The sequence below is a fragment of the Mesoplodon mirus genome (genome assembly GCF_964341445.2).
Source record: "Mesoplodon mirus genome assembly, chromosome: 20".
Lineage (NCBI taxonomy): Eukaryota > Metazoa > Chordata > Mammalia > Artiodactyla > Ziphiidae > Mesoplodon > Mesoplodon mirus.
The window spans coordinates 27,115,329-27,135,110 of NC_138996.1; the positions used below are offsets into that span (position 1 = coordinate 27,115,329).

At 39.7% G+C, this 19,782-nt stretch overlaps 1 protein-coding gene and 2 long non-coding RNA genes across 6 annotated transcripts in view; 2 read left to right on the top strand and 1 right to left on the bottom strand.

The window, feature by feature from the left end:
• The window catches only part of LOC309795844, a 53,638-nt gene extending 52,398 nt beyond the window's left edge, over positions 1-1,240 (top strand). Inside the window, exon 3 of the long non-coding RNA XR_014292377.1 lies at positions 168-1,240. This is a non-coding gene — a long non-coding RNA (uncharacterized lncRNA). The remainder of the gene's footprint in view (positions 1-167) is intronic.
• Positions 1,241-1,255: 15 nt separating this feature from the next.
• On the top strand, positions 1,256-8,489 carry LOC309795847. Its single transcript, XR_014292378.1, has 3 exons — positions 1,256-1,359; positions 3,211-3,328; positions 6,522-8,489. It is a non-coding gene; the product is annotated as an uncharacterized lncRNA (long non-coding RNA).
• FAM149A (family with sequence similarity 149 member A) overlaps positions 4,825-19,782 on the bottom strand; it is a gene marked incomplete at its 5' end in the record, with an annotated part of 30,295 nt that continues 15,337 nt past the window's right edge. For 2 of the 4 annotated variants that reach the window (XM_082608665.1, XM_082608668.1), the window contains 9 exons: positions 4,825-6,198; positions 8,497-8,575; positions 8,662-8,853; positions 10,018-10,138; positions 13,442-13,651; positions 14,121-14,224; positions 17,726-17,880; positions 18,691-18,881; positions 19,464-19,634. In XM_082608665.1, coding sequence (XP_082464791.1) covers positions 6,125-6,198; positions 8,497-8,575; positions 8,662-8,853; positions 10,018-10,138; positions 13,442-13,651; positions 14,121-14,224; positions 17,726-17,880; positions 18,691-18,881; positions 19,464-19,634 — 1,297 coding nt within the window. In that variant the 3' untranslated portion in view covers positions 4,825-6,124. Of the gene's footprint in view, positions 6,199-8,496; positions 8,576-8,661; positions 8,854-9,409; positions 9,471-10,017; positions 10,139-13,441; positions 13,652-14,120; positions 14,225-17,725; positions 17,881-18,690; positions 18,882-19,463; positions 19,635-19,782 lie in introns of all 4 variants that reach the window. The other 2 variants (XM_082608666.1, XM_082608667.1) reach the window with 2 other exon arrangements.

Sequence of the window (19,782 nt, forward strand, 5' to 3'; positions counted from 1 at the left end):
GGGAGGGGAGGTTTCGATAAGGAGACAGTAGCTATGGAGTGCTCTCAAAGGGGAAAGGCGACAGACCTCTGAGCCTGCAGAAGGAAACGGTAAGGACAGTGAGAAGGATGCTCCACTTCCGCCCAGGGGCTGGTTTCCCTGACTACCAAATTCTCTCTTTTCTCCAGGTACCCAATCCTGACTCTGGTTCCCTTGTCTACACTTGATCCTTCTTCACAAAGGAGCTGGGATGGAGGGTCCCTCTCCCAGCAGCACGTCCCTAAGCTATAGGAAAAGTGCCAAGGAAGATGGAATATTGAGAATACCCTGCATTTTTATTTTGCTTAATTTAGTTAATTTAGGATTAGTTTTACTCGCAGCCACCTGCAGAGCCTCTTTGATGTAGAGGAAAACATACCTAAGACTTTTCTCCAACTGAATTTCTTCAAGTCATCTATATATACCGACACAGAAAGATGTTCATGAAATATTAAGTGGAAAAAAATAATAAACAAGTTGCAGAACAAAGTATATAATGTAATGCCCTCTTTGGGATAATTTTTTTCTCTGCAGCTAGACTAATACCTGGGAAGAAAAATAATGATCAACTCGACTGCATGGGAATGAAGAAGAACTTACAGTTTTTATGTTATTCACTTCCATATTGTTGAATTACTTTAAGACTTTAAAAAAATATATCTGTGTAATATCTTTCAGTATATCTTCTGGGGTCTCATTTCCTTCTCTCTAAAGGACTGAGGCTGAGCCACAAGGCCAATTAAGGCTATAAAAGTACAAGATTTGTCTATATCTGACTCTCTGCTAATCCCTGTGGACAAAACAAGGATATAACAACATACAACTGCAGACCTCAGGAAGTCGAGAAAGAGGGAGGAATGGGGTGGGGCGGGGTGCGGGGAGTGAGTGCTCCAGGCAGCATGAGAGAAGAAGTGCTGCAGCTCAGGGAAGGGTATGAGGGGTTCAGGACACAGTGTAGGGGCCCCTGCTTGGAGCACAAGGTAGCTCAGAGTGCCTAGAGCAAGAGTATGTTGATGGGTGGCATGGAGCGAGCTGAAATAAACCTTGACTGCCAGGCGTACACGGTTTAGTTGTATTTTGAAGGCAATTTGTGGGTGAGGAAGAGGACACTGAAGATTTTTTTTAAGGGTCAACAAAATAAAAGCCTTATCCCTTTGTTCCCTTTCATCTTTCCTGTGGTTTTCTTGTTACCAGATGGGACCCTTCTCATACTGCCTTGGAATATTTACATTTCAGAGGAAACCAGTCAGATGGCCAGGCCTGCAAGAAATGCACAGCACCATCCTTCTCTCCTGGTAGCAAAGCATACAGGGCTGCATCTTAGAAGGTCCACCATAAAAGGTAAGGATGCTCTGTGTAGGAAACAGTGCTGTGCCAAGGTAAAAGTCTGCCTGCCTTTGTAACCACATTCATTGTTAGCTTCATGGAACTAATCCAACTGAGTAGGAAGGTGTGAACTTACTTTCTCTCCTGAAGATTCATTTGACAGTAAAGGACGAATCCCTTCCCACTTGGAAGGTCTTTGTTTGCTACTCTCCCCAGCTTGAAATAAGTGCTTCTGAAAGTTAAACTCATGGGCCAGAATGTGTTATAAACTACAGAAGGGCTTTGTAAATGTTAACACTGATTTCCTTAAATTTTATCTCACTTCCCAGTATGAAAAAGATATCTAATTTAGATTAAAAAAAATTCTCACTGGATATAGAACTATGTTATCTATACACTCACACACATCAAACGATCAGTGTAAATTCCTACTGTCTTCAATTCCTCCTCTTATTCTCTCCTGAAGCCTCTTCAGACTTTTGTGTTGTCCATTCTTCTAGCACATATCTTGTCAAGATCACCAGTATCTCCCATGTAGCTAAATCTTTAAGTCATTTCTCAGACTTTATCTAAATCGACTTATCAACAGCATTCAACATACTTGAGTCCTTATCACTTCCTTGAACCCCACCGCCCCCATTTGACTTTGATGAGTCCATATTATCTTTTTTTTTTTACATCTTTATTGGAGTATAATTGCTTTACAGTGGTGTGTTAGTTTCTGCTTTATAACAACATATTATCTTGATTTTTTTCTCCCTTACCAGGCATTCTTTCTGTCTGCTTTGCTAGTTTCTCTTCACATCCCATACCTCCAGATGTTAAAATGCCCGGGGCTCAAAACTCTTTTTTCCCTGCTTCTAAATTCTCACTCTCTTGGTTATCTCATCCATTTCAGTACTTAAATACCATGTACACACACACACACACACACACACACACACACACACACACACACACACACACACACACACACACACACACACACACACACACACACACACACACACACACACACACACACACACACACACACACACACACACACACACACACACCCCACCCCCCAGTCTGTACCTCCTCTCTAAACCCCAGGGACAGATATCCAAACGCCTCAACATCTCCACTTAAGGCATCTCAAACAAACATGTCTCAACATGCTTCCAAATCTGCTCCTCTTGAATTTTTTCTGATTTCGGTAAAGGCCAACACTATCTTTCCAAGTGTTAAGCCAGAGCTTTGGAGTCAATGTGGATTCTTTTTTTATTACCCTCCTCATCCAATCCAATGGCAAATCCCATTGGCTCAAATTTGAGGACACACCCGAAGCCCCTGACTCCTCCCCAGCTGCACCTCTGTCATCTGACCTGAAACATCATCTCGTGTGAGATGACATCACTGGGTCCTCAAAGCTCTCCAGTGGCTCCCCATTTCTTACAACTTCCAAGGCCAAAAAGGATCTTAAACCCTCAGCTCCTGTTACTTTGCTGATCTCATTCTTTATTATTTACCCCCTTGCTAATTCCATCCCATGTCCCACTGGCCTCTTTTGCTGCTCTTCAAACCTCCAGGTATGCTCCTGTTTGGGGGCTGTGTTTTTTCTTCTGTCTAGAATTCTTTTTTTCATTTCTACGTAGCTTCTTTTCTTATTTGCTTTGAGTCTTGGTTCAAAGACTACCTCTGCAATAAAACCTCCCCTGACTGTTCTATCTAAAGTTGCAACTCTTTCCGCTGTCACATGGCCTTATTTTATATTTCTTCATAGCACTGATTGTTATCTCACCTGATGTTTCTATTGATTTGTTTACAGTCTGTGCACTCCACTAGAATATAAGTTCTCTTAGGGCAAAACTTTGTCTTGTTCAGCCCAACGCTTAGAACAGAATCTTATACAAAGGAGGTGCTTGATAAACGTCAAGTATGATTGCCGCACAGGAATGCCATTTTCTGAAATGAAGATTAAATTGGTATACTCATAAATGAGGTAAGACCCTCACAAACATATATGGATATATATTTTGAATTCACAGGGAAAAGTTTGCTATGGAGTTGGAAATAAGTGAATGAGTAACCTGTGTATTAGACACAGCAGAATAGAGAGATTTACACAAATTATATTGAAAATTGGGAATCTAAAGATTTTATAAATGTAATGAATTTTTGAAAACTCAACTTTTTATTAAAAATTAAAGAATTAAACATCCTAACCATGATCTGTAGTCATAAGAAAACAATGACAATAAAAATATAATATGCAAATGACTTATGATATAAAAATGTATCTCTTAATTGGTATAGAAATCCCATTCTAGTTCAGAATAACAACTCTATGGATACTTCCTTTAGTATTAAATTCATACAATCTAGTAGTTTTCTATGGTATTTTACATGTTTTTATATTATTTTTAAATTCCTTCATTTCTTCTTTGGTTTTGGATAAACTGACATTTTAATTAATATAGTCACTAACCTTAGTTTAAAAATTGATCTCAGGAGTAATTTGATTTGCCTTTTTCAAACTTTGTTAGGGGAATTCTAAGATGAGACTCACTTATCAACGTAGATGATTATGAAAACACTGCCCTGCGCCATCCTTGATTTAAGCATTATTTAATAAACTCTAAATTATTATCTGTATTATCTTTAATACAGGTGTTAAAATATATGCATGAGCAGGTTGTTCTTTTTTTAAGTGAGTGGTAGAGCCAAGACTTTATCTCTAAAATAGTACTTTATTTTCCAATAGAAAATGTTTATAAGGTATGAGTCTAGACCACTGTACTTCTGTTTTTTAAAGTATTTTTGTCAATATATATAATAATAGATTCTTATTTGCAAAACTCTGAAGCCCGATAAAGTAAAGCTACCATGGAATCTATTCAGTTGTTTTCTATGAAAAAACAGTCTTGGCTAGTCTACCTTAATGTTAGTTTAAGATGTATATCAGTCAGGTTCCCTTCTAAGAAGTCTGGGCTGATTAGGGAAGGAGTTGGATGGTTCCTGGAAATTGATATAAAATAGCCTGAATGGTTCTGAAAGAGGAGGGTGGATACAAAGGGCACACTTAGCAGTAATTATGGACCAGATCGCACCTGACGACAGACCCTTAGGAACAGGGGCCCCAGGCTGCTCACATGTCTAGAAATCCCTCATGTTTGCCAACAATGAAATTCAAACTGATATTTTCTCTTGAAAGTTTCTATAGCTAATGTTTGGGGATAGTTTAGAAAATTCTCAAAGTGATTTGGTCTGCTTAGTGAAGGTAACTAAGTGCTAGGGATATTACCTGGAGTTACGGACCTGCGGCCATGCAGAAGGGATATAGATACAGTGACCATCCTCATGTCTGCTCCCTAACTGGTTCCACTACCATGGAAAATGGAGCAAAGGATGAAAAGGAGAAGTTATCTCTCAGAGGCAAGGTTCTCAGCTCATTTTTGTTTTGTCCACTCTGTGATAAAGGACAACACGAATTCCAGCCCCAATGTACTTTTTAATTTCCAGACATCTATTAGTTGGCAATAATCTTCTCTTCTTACAACCAGAATTATGTCTGAAAATGATTTATCATACATTTATATGGTTAAATATATATATAAAGTCTCATTTTGGATTAATGAAAGTTAGCTTCACAGAATATAATTATCTGATAGAAAAGAGGAAATTGTGGTCATTTGAGATCTGAGAATATCAAACTGAGTCTAAGGGTTTCGATCACTATAAAGGAAAACAACGGTAGGTAAGGGGGAAAGAGCAGCACAAGATAAAGGACCCTAGAGGGTTGCCTTCAACTGATCATTGCTCCTGTGGTTTCTCTGTTCCATTTTCTGTATTAATGTCAGGTCAGGACACATGCTCTGAAGGAAAATAAGGCAGGGCTAGAGGACAGGGGGAGGGGAGAGATGCTGTTTAAACAGAGGAATCTGGGGGCAAGGTTTTTTGCAGAGGTGACATTTGAGCAGAGATCAGATTATAATGAAATAAGGAAGATGCTGCTGCAAAGCCTTCCCTCCAGTGGACGAGCACATATGCAATATATTGTAACTACATTTATATTCATTTATATTTTATTTTATTATATTTTAAATAGACTGCCTGAATTTGAGCATGAAAACTAGTACAACAAAATTGGCTTAAGAAAGCCACTGACATTCCTCAAAGAGGTTCATGACTAAAGTGCTTTTTAAAAAAGGTATAAGAAAGTCAGCACAATGACTAGAACAATCTGAACATTATTAGTCAACCTGTCATATTGTACCAATGATGACTTTGCTATGCTCTAAAGGAGGGAGTAATATCTATTAGTGACTAGGACTTTGATGGAATTAATAATAGAATGAGACAAAAAATGTCAAGACATAAAGTTACATACTCCTAGATAAGATGGCATATTCCTAGATAATATACTTTCATATATTAAGTAGTGTGTGAATACACACTACTTAATATATGAAAGTATAAGCATGTGTGTGTCTGTGTATAATTAATAAAAGGATGAATTATAAACACATATTAGATTCTTCTGAGCAAAGCCTAAAGAAAAGAACCTTTACTGGAATGCTTCCGATAATGAAGAAGGTTGGTGAGTTTGACTTGTATCCTCTTTACAGCACAAAGTGTTCAAAATTAAGTTGTTTATTTGTTTGCACTTCTCTCAGGTAGTCTAACATCTCAGACTGTCAGACAGATAAATAACAATACTTCTTCTATTTTTCAAGTGATAAATGGTGTACTGAGGCTTTGAATGCTCCAGCAGGTGTGTAGTCCTGGTGAAGTCACATCAAGACGCCACCTGGAATCTCTTTCTGAAAGTCAAAGTTGTCCTCTGAAAAGATTTAGGTGGAAATTGTGAACCTGAAACACCAAGCAAAATTCTCATTAAAATGTTACAAATCCCAGGTCCCAAAAGGATCGTGTTATATGTTCCATGCAGATGATATTTTTTAAAACGAAAAAAAAAAACTTAATGTCCCTTGTACACAAATCAGGAAATAGTCATCTGGAAAAACTGCCATTCTGGGTGCTGAGAAGAAAGAGGGGTGCTTCCCCTCCACTGGCCTTGGTCCTGGCCATGAGTTCCCCCAGAGAACTCTGTCAGCTACCGTAAGAAGTCCTTCCCACTGTTGGTCCCTCAGCTTCTCCTTTCTTTTTTCTTTTCTTTTTTTTTTCTGCTACAGAAATAATGTTGATAAGTTAATAGCCCCTGCACTTTTGGACCTGGAAGCAAAGGTAAGCAAGAGACCACAAGCCTGCTTGTCAGAGAAGAAGAAAATAAATCTTTAGAAATACAGGAACATCTCTCTTATGTACCCTCAATCGCTTCTGTAGACATGAAAAAGGCCTCCAACCAGCAATAATGATAGTTCTCACAAAGTTATTGATAAGAGAATACAGTGACTTAGTATTTGGTGAAAAATTAAGAGTGCAGATTTTAAACAAATTCAGAGCCCAGTTTCCTCTCCTAACTTCTACTACTGTGCGCCCAACAAACTATTAGGCATCTCCACTTAGCACGCTGCAGTCAACATCTCCGAAACTCCTTAGCCACTGTCTACTGGCCATCCGCAGAATCATATTTATCAACCATCACTGTTCTCTCACATACCATGGCTGCCTTTTAGAGAAAGAACTATTGTCATTGAAAATGACAGAGAATACTCCTGGGGAATGCACAAGGCAAAAGGCAACAAAAAGACACAGCAGCTTAGAGCTATGAGCATAGGAGAAAAATCTCAAAAGAATAAAGAAATTTTGACATCACTATGCTATAGAACTATAGAAGGGCTGACATAAACAGTGATAAACCTGAGTTGTCCCAGTGCTTGAATTATACTAGATTTATTTTAAAGTTATATTATTTCCCTTAAAACAACAAATTATCCTCTACATTTGAGATTATCTATAATACACATGATTCATATTTTTTGAGCAAACAGCGTATGCTTGGCATCTAGCTAGGTCCTTTCCATACATTTTTCCAATAATTGTTTTCTCCATCTAGTCTGTTAAAGAACTGAGGCCCGGAGCAGTTGAGGCTCTCCTAAAGTGCTCAGCTAGTAGGTGCTCGAGTCAGGATGGAAACAAGGCATTTGATTCCAGAGTGGCACACCTCATGACGATGCTACATTGCCTCCTTGAACAAAAATGTTGGTAACGGTTTTGAAAATTAAAACATCATAGGCCTGAATTCAGTCTAGAAACTTCATTCTTTAAATGGCATACTACCTGAGAATAAGTATTTATCTGTAAAACTCTACATCATAAAATAACTAGAAGATTTGTATTAATTTTGTGAAGCATTTTTATAATGAGATCTTCAAAGAGAATCTAAAAACAGTTTCATTCAGAAGAAAAGCATGGAAACTCTACAGCAGAGAGAGACATTGATTTCTCATAAGACTCAAAACAGCATTTTCTTTTTTATGAGGGTGAGGCTCTAAATTATGAGGAAACTTTGGGCATTTTCTCCTTTAAGATTGTGCAAATTAATAAAAGGAAACCTCAGCCGAAGTTGGGGTCGGAAGGCCAGTAGTGGGAGCTCTCATGCCCTGCCCACCACTCACCTTTAATTACCCCACCAGGAAGACATCAGTAACTGACTGACCCCAACAGGAAGAGACTACCTTGCTCTCCCAAACAGGAAGCGCAGCTACATTCCTGCCCCAGCAGGAGGAAGGAAGACTTCCTTCTTGCCCAGCAACAAGCCCAGCCAATGGAAAACCCGGCAGCTCAGCCAAAGACAAGCTATCATCGCTTGAACTTTTACTTTCCTCCAATGAACTTTCCTTTTTTCCTTGCTGATGATCTCCTTTCCTTGTCCTGCCTTCCTTTTATAAAAGCCTTCCATGCCCTGCAACTCCTCAGAATATCTCTCTGTTTGCCACATGAGATGCTGCCCAATTGATTCATGAATCGTTTACCAAAACCACTTCGATCTTCAGATTTACTCAGTTACTTTTTGTTTTTTAACCAACAGCAGAGAAGTGCTTGTCTTTGCAGTTTTGCTCTTTATGGAGATTCCTGAGATATAGCCATAGATGACAAACTCTTAGTCAAAACTGTCCTCTCAAGGTCGATAACCTCCAATTTCCCTTCCCAAAACTTGAAACTTCACGTATTACATCATTTTATTTGTATATGGAGAACACTGACCTGTCAAAAAACCTTGACCTGTCCATGTGTGACCAGCAAATTCCCTCAGTGTCAGTGAACCTTTTCGAGGCGTATCTGACTGTTAGAAGAAAGATAAAATGAGGGATGAGTTTTATTGTTTCAAATACTTTTAAAAATGAAAGTTATGGTTAACAGAGAACCGACCCGAAATGTCTGGGTTGTGCTGGGCTTGAAAACTGTTCCGCCGCCAGAGATCTTTCTTGAAGGGGTGATCTTTCTACACGGACAGGTACTGTGCTCAGCACATGGTTTTGTGGATGCCTTCCTCTGAACTAAATGAAGGATGATATGCTCTTGTTTAAAATAAATGCAATCCTTAAAAAGACAAAAGAAAATCTATATATGCTTCAATCAGCCGCTTGTTTATCATTCATTCTCTTGCTTATTTGAAAACTTTTATTTAGATATTGCTAAGTATAAGGTCCACTAAACACACCTATTAATTTAATTATGTAACTGTAGTTTTTAACCCGGTAAAGTGGTAGGGCCTTAATACGTAAATATGGATTAAAAACCTTAACCGCATAAAGTTCTTAACATTAAACTATGATAGAAATGTTATTCTGCATTTGTGAAGCATCTGACTTTTTTTAATGTGATATTTGACTGCTTTTAGGATTCCACTCTAAGCCACAATATCCTAAAGTTAAATATTAAAGCTCTGCAACTCTTGCCTTCTGAGAATGAGTTTTACTGTTATCTTCAAGGAGGCAGAAGGAGTGCGAGAGAAAGCCTTGCCTCCGCTGGTTCTTCTCTCTCTAGGCTTTATGTTCTCACACTTGGGGGTCTTCTGTGTTTTATAAAATAGACACAAGTTACTTGTATTGGAGTGAAGTGAGCAGTCATCATAAATCTGGGGGAGATCTGGTTAGGCTTTCTACCAGCAGCATACCTTCCCCAGACTTTCTGTGGTTGCTTGGCTGAGTTGAGCTTGCGTGAAGAAGACATTGGGCCTACATTCCAGTGAACATGGCAAAGATTAACTGTAAAAATGAGAGCTAGGAAAAATGGCAGGGTATGTTACTGTGTTCTTAATCTATGCCAGGCATTATGTAACATCTATAAATTCATTTAAATCCTTATAACAATTCTTTGAGGTAGGAATCATTATTGCCCTTTTAAAAGTGAGAAAATCAAGGCTCAGGGAAGTTAATTGGAAGCAAATCATATAAAGAGTTTGTGTGGCAGGATTCAAGCACAGAGCTGCCTGTCCCCTGACGTAACCTTCATGCTATTTTCTTCACTACACCATCCTGACCATCAGATATTGCCTTGACACCTGGAATTTCTGATTTAGTTCGGGACGTGTTTTTATTTCACAAATTATTGAATTAATCCTCCCACCTCCTATAAATTCTCACTAAGCCAGTTACTTTCAAGAAACAGATCATGGAGACATTTTATGCTACCGTGTTCATGTGGAAGTGTCCAAATTATGTTTGTTTGTTTTCCAACAAACAATGTAAATGGTGCACTTAAATATTAAGAAATCTGTCTTACAGAAACAGGACGCGATCCGGGAACTGCCATATTCTGCTCCCCAGTCTCTGAGCCTATTGGTGGCAACCTGCTCCTTGAGGTCTGAACTGGTGGTGAGGCCGTGCGGTCCATGCCAGTTTGCCTGTAAACACAACAACATGACCTGAGCACCCAGGTACAGAGACGGACAGACCTTACCGCGAAGCTGTTAATCACAACCTGCCTCCCAAAGGACACGCCAAGTAGGATGAGCTGAGTTTCTGGAAGATGGGTGGGGGGCTGAGCCCCAGCCCCAGTCACCTCTGTGTTTAGTGAGGACTGTGAGCCTGTATTCACTGAGTGCTCAGCTATGCCAGCCCCTGCGCAGAACATGGAAGGTTTTGAAGATCTAGTTCCTCTCCTTAAGAAGATTACAAAGTACTGAAAACAAATCAAGTAATTAGATTACAATGCAATGCAGTTGATATAGTGCTACGGTGTCTGGTTCTAAATACAAGCACTGTAGAAATTTAGGGAATAGAGCAATCAATGAAGGATGAAATTAATTCTCGATGTGCAGGGCCTAGACGAGGAAAACCACAAAAATCTATGTAAGGTCATAAAAGGCAAAATATGTTCTCTGATGGGAAAACTAAGTTTTGTGAAAATGTCGATTATTCCTACATTTTTAATAGATGTAATGCTATGAGGTCCAATGTGATACTTTTTTTAAAATTTGACAACCAGATTGTAAAATTTATTTGTCAACATGGGTGAGTAATTTCAACAAAGGAAGAGTAATGATGATAAAGACCTTCCCTACCACATAGTGACGCTGAAAAATTAAATTGTCTAATTTGTGCACAAGAATAGAGATGGATATTCTAGAAACAGATTCTAATTCATTTATTTATATATAATAAATTTATGAAAATTAAACTGACAATTTTTGACTCATCAAGTTTTACAATATACATATACTAACGAAAGTTTACAGGCCGCAAGGAAAGAGTCTTGTGGATTGCCAGTGGGTCTATAAATTGGTAGAACCATTCTTAGAAGGACTTTGGAAAAATATTTCAAGAGCCTTAAAAATATCCATAACCTTTGACCTGGTAGCTTTACTTCTAGGACTCACCACCAGGAAACAGTTTAAAGACATCCTTACTAAAATTTATGTAAGATAATGTTCACTGTACAATATAATAGTGAAAATATAGAAGAAATGAAAATTTTCAGTAGTAGGGCAACACAGTAAATTATTATATACCCACATAATTATATTTTAGTCATTAAAATCATGCTTTCAAAAATGTCTGATAACATGGAAAATATGAATAATGTTAAGTGAAAAGTATATGAAAAAGAGCTACATTATAAAATAGTAAGATAATGTTAGCATTAGAAAAACGATAATGGAAAGGAAAGAAGAAATTTAATCATAGACAAAACTAGTAGTAAATTTACCAACAGTTGTCATTTTTATATTTCTATGTGTTGAGCATACAGGGGATCTTTGATTTCTACTTATATTTTTGGTACTGTCCTACTGGTCCACAGTGAACGTGTAGTACTTTGATAATTAGAAAAAAATGGTATGTTAATCAAAAGGAAAGACAGAGCATGAATAAAATCACAGAAGTAAGACTATGCATAGCTGGTATGTTTGTGGGTCAGAGAGGAGATAATGCTGACCAGAAGCAAGGTGAGTGATGAGAAGTAACGGAAAGCAGGTGCCATAATCAAAGATGTGATGTTGCCCCCAAAGGGCAAATGCTGGCTCTTGGTGGGACAGCAAAAATCTTACTTTTTATGTATAAAAAAGATATTAAAAATAGTACAGGGCTTCCCTGGTGGCGCAGTGGTTGAGAGTCCGCCTGCCGATGCAGGGGACGCAGGTTCGTGCCCCTGTCCGGGAAGATCCCACATGCCACGGAGCGGCTGGGCCCGTGAGCCATGGTCGCTGAGCCTGTGCGTCCAGAGCCTGTGCTCCACAACGGGAGAGGCCACAGCAGTGAGAGGCCCGCGTACCGCAAAAAAAAAAAAAAAAAAAAAAAAAAAATCGTACAAAACTCTACACTATATTAAGCTTTCACAGGCGGGGGAGGAATTAGGAAAGATACTCTAAAAGGGCTTCTTAGCATGGCAATAATTTTAAAAACGTTGAAAGACATGGATCTACAAATGGGGAGAGGCCAGAACAAGACAGGAAGGGAATGTACAGTTGGAGGTGTCTGAATTTATTTCAATAAAAAATAGAAAATGTTTTTGATGAAAGCCTGACAGTGGAACCCGGGTGGGCTGGGAGGAAGAGGAGAGAGCCAGTAATGTGCTATTGACACGGCAGAGGATGACGAAGAGGGTCCCAGGTGGCCAAAGTGACATGGAGGAGGGAGTGAGATCTTGAAAGAATTAACAGAGCAGACTCAAATAAAGCTGGAAAGAGCACTTCCGACTAGTGAAAGAAACGCTGACTTATCAAGCTGTAAAGGGTGCTGTGGAATGCATCTCTAAAGAGTCCAGCCACTCCTTAAGCACTGGCAGCTGCTTACGCATCCCCCCCCCCCCCCCCCGCCTCAGGGGGACCTAGATGCGGTCCCTGTAATAACTGCCTCCCGTGCTGCAGGAAGCCTGGTGGCCCAGCGGTCCAGGAGCTGGTCTCCAAGGCCAGGCAGCCCTGTGGGGAGTCCCAGCTCTGTCTCTCCCTCGTGGGATGACCTTTGGCCACTTACTCAACTTCTTTCAGCCTCTGTTTCATCTTAGACTTGGGATAATGGGAGTACCAACTCAAAGGTTTGTGGTAGGTCACAAAGAAGATAATAACTGTGATCCATTTAGCTAGTGCTGGGAACATGAAAGCAGTCAACAAACACTGGCTGTTGTTAACATAAGTATTGCCTCATACTTGAGTGAGTGAGAAAACTGGAAAGCTCCTTCGTAATTCTACAATAAAGGAAGAGAAATTCCTTTCTAATAAGGCAATGATTTGATGTTGATGCCTAAGGTCAAAAGCTTTTCTGAAATTCCCTACACAGAATGAAACTCGCCCTTCAAGATAAATAAAAACTAATGGGTATATGTCCCTTTTATTTTAACAGAATCTTACGTACATCAGTTTCTATACCTCACAATGAAAGTATTAATTATGTATATATAAAAGCATTAGCTAATGATTAGTTTTACAGACTCAGCCATTGAAACCCATCTAAGACCCTCTCCGTCAAGAGTTTCATTGCGCTTAGCTGCCTGTGCCGTAGGTACATGGCCTGACTTCATATTCTAGTATCTAGCTAAGTATACTACTGGAACAAATTCCTGTTAAATATCCAAATAATGAGCTACTTAGAAAACTGTCCACATAAGATTTGACAGGGGATGCTTTGTCCAGAATAAACCATAAACCCTAATTGACAAGCATCTCTGTCCTCCGTGACCTTTGTTTTACCACCAGAGAAACAAGACTTACAGTTTTGTTCCCCTAAGAACTTCATCGCTGTACACACTGGGGATTTTTATTCTCTGTGATTCTGAGGTAAGAGAAGGCAGCCTCCTGTATGCCGGTGTTTTCTTTGCAGGAGTCTGTAGTCCGCGAGCATCCAAGATCCGTGCCAGACGGTGCTGGGCCGAGGAAAGGGCACCGGCCCCTACACCCAGTGATTTGTCCTCTTGCTCACTCCTGGGGGAGGGAAGTCAAGTTCATTACTCAGATGTAAGCTCTACGCATTTGCTCATCACTAGACTTTGTCTAGAACACAGCCTGGCACATAGAACTTAGTCCTATTTGTTGAATGAATGGACAGACCAGCATTTCCAGTTCCATTTTAATTTCAGTGAAGGATCATCGACGGGGGGGAAGGATCTCACTGTTTTAAGTCTCTCATTGTTTGTAATCAAACCATGTAGCCCACAAGGTTAAGAATTCACAGCTACAGTCCCCTTTCCTTATCGGCCCTAACCTAACAGGAATTGTTTTGTGGTTGTCATTAGAACAGGCTGTTTTCACTCTTACACATTGGCTGTATGTGCTCAGACACACCTGGAGCATGGGATTAAATGCAATTCTTATCATCTCGTCCTCTGTGGTCTTTAGTGGTCGAGTGTGTCCAGTGCAGGGAAGAGGCTGGGTGATTATTTTTTATACGTACTGTGTTCTATCTGCAAAATAGGTAGGTCTCTGCTGAAGTGGTTTTGCTTGAATTGTCATCACACCATTCAAGTCACTATAAAAATTATTGGAGAAGCGATGAATCTGAGGAAAGTGAAAATAAAAATTAAAAAGCATCCAGAGCCATTGCAATTACGGATGCCTGTCAGGAACCCGCAGGAAACACAGGGCAGCCTCGAACTGGCTAATTTGAGGTGCATTTAATAAAGGGACTATACTTTTTAAAGACGTGTGAAGAGAAATGAATAAGGAATGACCAATTCCCCAAGGCTTGTTAACAGTAGGGACACATTACCACACCTAGGCTCAGAGCAGCAAGAAGTGAGGGAGAGGTTTCTGGAATCTGGACAGGGTAGCTGATGGAGAAATGCCACCAACCCACTGTGACCCGGTAGAACGGCCAGGAGGAAACAAGCCAGGCCTCATTCTCCTCCATGCTCTGAGCTCCCAAAAGCTGTGTATTCACCTTCACCAGGGTGAAGAGGGTAGACAGAGAGTCTGGAGAAGCAAAGAAAAGGTGTCCCAGCTCCCACGGGTCAGCTTGCCTGGCACCTCTCCTCCGACCCAGCCCTTCACAGCTCACCCCAGTGAGCTTCCCGGACCAGCTCCAGAGCCTGGGAAAACCCGAGACCAGAGTCTGAAAGGCTTGCATTTGAATCCCAGTTCTCAATGCCCCCTGCTTGGTCATCTTGGAAAGATTTTTAACTTCCTAGTCTTTACTCTGGGGATGATGATTCCTACTTCATAGGAGAATTCAATTCGACAACCTTGGTGAAGGCATGAAGTAAGGGCTAAATAATTATTAATTTCCCATTCCATCCCATAATATGACCAACTAGGATTTAAAATAATATATAGCTTCAGGCAAACAGGATTTCTGAAACTAGAATTACAGTTCGAGAAAAATGTGGCACCCCTAATCACATTTTCCTCATATTGAATATATATAAAAGTAAATGTTAGAGGAATAAATTAAGACCTATTGTGATTATCACTAAAATGCTTTGACTATTTCAAAATAAACTCTACTAGTATTTTACTTTTACTTTAAACTTTGTTGCCCATTCACTTTCTTTTAACTTTTATCCAAATGCAAACAACAAAATAGCCGTAAAAAGCATTTTAAAAAACCATAAAAAACTGTAAACACAACAAAATATCTGTTAAAATAAATCCTTAGATTTTAAAATCTCCGTATTTCTCAAGTGTATTTATATTGCCTGATAGTTAAATGTTCTCTTCTAGGTTGTCATCAACTGTTCCTTTATATGCGATTCATACTTCACATTTTAATATGAAAAGTAGACAATACTGTTGAGCCTGTCAGAGCAGTTTAAAGAGACCAAAAAGTTCATTAAACTGGCAGCAATTCCAAAAGTTTCTTTTGAACAGCACGAACAAAGACTAATTGTAAAGCCCTTAAACTAGAGGGTAAAACAATCCGATTAGATATTTCTGTTTTAATCCACTGCTCCGTGAACCTCGGGCCCTATTGCTCCTATGCTGGGTGCATATTGTTGTCTCTGCCTTGTCATCCTCCCTTTTCTTTTTCAGCTGAATAAATCTTGCCTGTCATTTAGGATTTAGTTCATGTATTACTCTACTTTGTGAGGGTATGCTATTTTCCCTCTGAGCTCCACAGCATTAATGAGCTAAAAGACATCTAATTACAATATATAACATAATAAAATATGATATGATTTATAATTAGCGTCTGATTATAATAACACTTAGTCTGCTCTATGCCACACACGGTACTAAATGTCTTATCTCCTTTAATTCGCATGGCTTCCTATTTCATAGATCCCGTAGATAATGGAACAGGCTTTGAAAGAAAGGGGCAGATTCAAGATCACAGAGTCAATAGCTTGTGACACTGGACTCCAGAGTTGTAGTCTATATCCAGAGTTCAAACTCTCATCCACTCTAAACATATCTTCTAGGTTGCCTCTTTGTGTGTGTGTGTGTGTGAGGAGGAGGAGGAGGAGGAGGAGGAAAGGAGGAGGAGGATGAGGAGGAAAAGGAGGAGGAGGAGGAGGAGGAGGAGGAGGAGGAGGAGGAGGAGGAGGAGGAGGAGGAGGAGGAGTATTTGGTATGGCTTGACTCCCTCCAACTAACTTGTACGGACCAGGAATCCTGTCTTATCTTTTTTCTGCTTCCCCGCAGCAGACGGGCTGTGCAAACATAAAGTCCAAACTCCTTAGCACTCCTGAAGGTCTCCCATAAGCAAGCTCATCCTTTCCAGCCTCACCTTCCACTAGATCATTTTTTTTCTTTTTAATTATTTTATTTATTTATGTTTGCCTGAGTTGGGTATTCGTTGCTGCGCATGGGCTTTCTCTAGTTGCAGCAAGGGGGGCTATTCTTTGTTGTGGTGCATGGGCTTCTCATTGTGGTGGCTTCTCTTTTTGTGGAGCACAGGCTCTAGGAGCATGGGCTTCAGTAGTTGTGGCTCGCAGGCTCAGTAGTTGTGGCTCGCGAGCTCTAGAGCACAGGCTCAGTAGTTGTGGCACACGGGCTTAGTTGCTCCATGGTGTGTGGGATCCTCCCGGACCAGGGCTCGAACCTGTGTCCCCTGCATTGGCAGGCGGATTCTTAACCACTGTGCCACCAGGGAAGCCCCTCCACTAGATCTTTGAATGGGGACACAATTCAAGAAAAATTTATTGAGTTCCCAGTATATACCTGTGTTAGGAGCTCTCACATATTTATATGACTTTATCCTCACAACAATCCGTTGCACAACATATTATTACCCTCATTCTATAGAAAAAGAAACTGAAGTTTAGAGAAGTTAAACAACGTGTCCAAGATAATTCCCCTCATAGGTCTCTTGATTCCAAACGCCCTGGTCTTGCCACAGTGACACTCTGCCTGTCCCAGTATCCCATCCTCTAAGCCTCAGTCCAATCACTGTTCCCCTCCCTCACTCCTCCATGTGGGTCTGAATTGACCCACTTAGAATTCCTATCCAGGAAAGCCTACTCATTCATGTTTCTGTTCAAATTTTACCTCCAACCAAAAAAGATAAAGCTTCACTCCAGGCAGAATAAATAATTTTCTCCCTGCTTCTCCTACAACTCTTTTTTGTACAACGCTCACAGAAGACTTTGCATCTGACCTGTATCATATTCTTCACTTTACTAGGTCAGGGAATATGCTGTGTTCCTCTCTACATCTCCTTAAAACACCTAATACAGTTCACTTAATACAAACTCAATTAATGTTGAATGAACCCAACGTATACTCATGGATTGAGTCTTTTATCACTTTGGTGGGAGGACAGGAGAACATCTGTAACCTTCAAATTGGCTAGAACTATTGGGGGAAAGCATGTTTTTTCTTCAAAAATATGGAAACAGCTCTACAGTTCAAAGCAGGTGGAAAGTCTCAAATCTCAGTGTCCCTACTCTATCAAAGAATCTGGCAATTCTATTCAACTCCATGAAATAATTATTTTTAAATTTTAGTCTTATTGGCCAACAGACCCAAATATCTTAATAGAATTTAATAGAATGGCACTCTTGACAAACTGAGGCCAGAGATATAAAGATTGAAGGAAAGAGAGAGTGGAAAAGCATCTACCTGAGGTGGGTTAAGATGAGAAGCCAGGGATACACTTCGAGTTTCAGAACTTCTGGATGGGGGAACACTGGACACATCAGCATTAATACAGGAAATGACCATAGGTGGAGATTTATTCTCAGCTACTTTCAATTTTTCTTTCTGTTTTTTTCCTTCTGTGCCAAAGAAAAATCAATATTATTAAGAAAAATACTATCAAATACATGTACTTAAAATCCCCTTTTCAAAGAGAATATTTGTTCTTGAGATAGCATGAGTCTGCTGTGGCTGCTGAACCTTACTATAGAGAGGACAGACCCCACAAAGCAATGGGCTGACACTTTTCCAAGAGCATCTAATGAAATGACTATCATTTCAGTGGTACATAGAAAACTCGGGATTATACACTGGGGCAAGAAGGATTCTTAGTATTTTATAATGTCCCAATTAATCCCTTTGATTGGAAAAAGTAACAAGTAAAATTTAATTATTAATATTTAATGATTATTTCCCTATTATACAAACTGGTTAATACTAGTCACTACTGTCCACCACTGACATTTCCATAATTTGTTTCTGCTCAGTTTCAAGTACTTCAGAGAACATTTTATACAGGTAGATGAAGTGATTAATAAATTAGCTTTGTTTACATTTTATTTTATAAATAATGTCATCTATAAATAAAAAACAATATCCCATTATTAGAGGTTAGGTAATTTTTTAAGCCAGAATTTAAAAAGTGACTTGTAGCTTTTCTTGTGTATTTCTGTGTTTTTTTCAGGAATGCCTCTACCTTATTTTGTAGCTCAAAAAACGAGAATGTCCTTTTTGAAGTGATTAAAGCTCACTTGTGAATAAAGGCAGAAAGCCCAACTTCCCTTCTCACCCCAGTCAGGTCCTAGATTTGGCCAAACTGGTGGGGCAGAAAGCTTTGGAACAGGAGTTATTTTTTCTTTTCATTAGGTCAACTTCTACAAATTAAGTACCTGTGAGTGTAACTTCCCAGTTTTTTCTAATCAGCTTTTCCAGTATTTCCACCACAGTTGTCCAGACGTGATCAAACACTTCTGCAGCCACCGCGTCTCTGACACAGTCATGCAGGGATACGGGAGGAAGTCCATGCTTATGCCACGTCCTGTGATGATGAGCTGGGTTTTGTTCAAGACAGTCCTCGTCACTAAGGACAAAACCCATTCTCATTACTAAAGTATCAAAGGTTGAAGTTCAAATAATGCCACCTATCTATCTATCTATCCAACATGCACGCACATATATACATCATACATTTATAAATAAACCCAACATTCTTTTTTAAACAGCACTTTGCTATTTTTTAATAGCTTTCAATCAGGAGGCAAATATTTATTATGCAATACTGATAGCTTTTGTCTAAGAACCAAATAGGCATTTGGTGTAAACACTGGACTTTCCCCTTTGCCCCCCTGGGTGGCCAGGTATAGTGCACCTGGAGCCCCGGGGGACAAAGGCCGCTAGTTGCCTTTCCACTTTCGACAACATGCTGAACACAATTCTTGTTTTCTGTCTGAGCCATGTTGTCAGTAAGAAAGGGAAACGCTGCTCTAGGATATCCACATCCTGCCAGGAATCTAAAAGCTTTGGGGAGCATGTTACTCTCAAAAGGATGGAAAATCTTTTGGATAAGTGAAAAATGCACAAAACACTAAATGAGCATATAATCAAAATACATGCCCAATAAATATTATTGTACTAAGTCAATATCAAATAAAATTCTATTTACTCTTCTTTTCTGTCAAAAGCGAAATACTCTTCAATCTTTCCATCCACATCATAAACCTCTTCTTCCAGGGATGAACATGCCGTGAGGTCCGCAACCCCTGGGCCAACAGGACCAGGCAGGGTGAGGGCTGAGAGTGCGGCTGGGACTATTTGAGAGCCGGAGATGCACAGCCTATGGGGAAAATCAGATTCTCCGTGAGGGTTTGCAGAACGTCAACAATACAATGTCTACATGATCATGGTGGGTCTTTAAATTATCCATAAAGCCACAGAGTCCCAAATTTTAAAAATCACTAAATATTACATTTGACAAAAGTCAT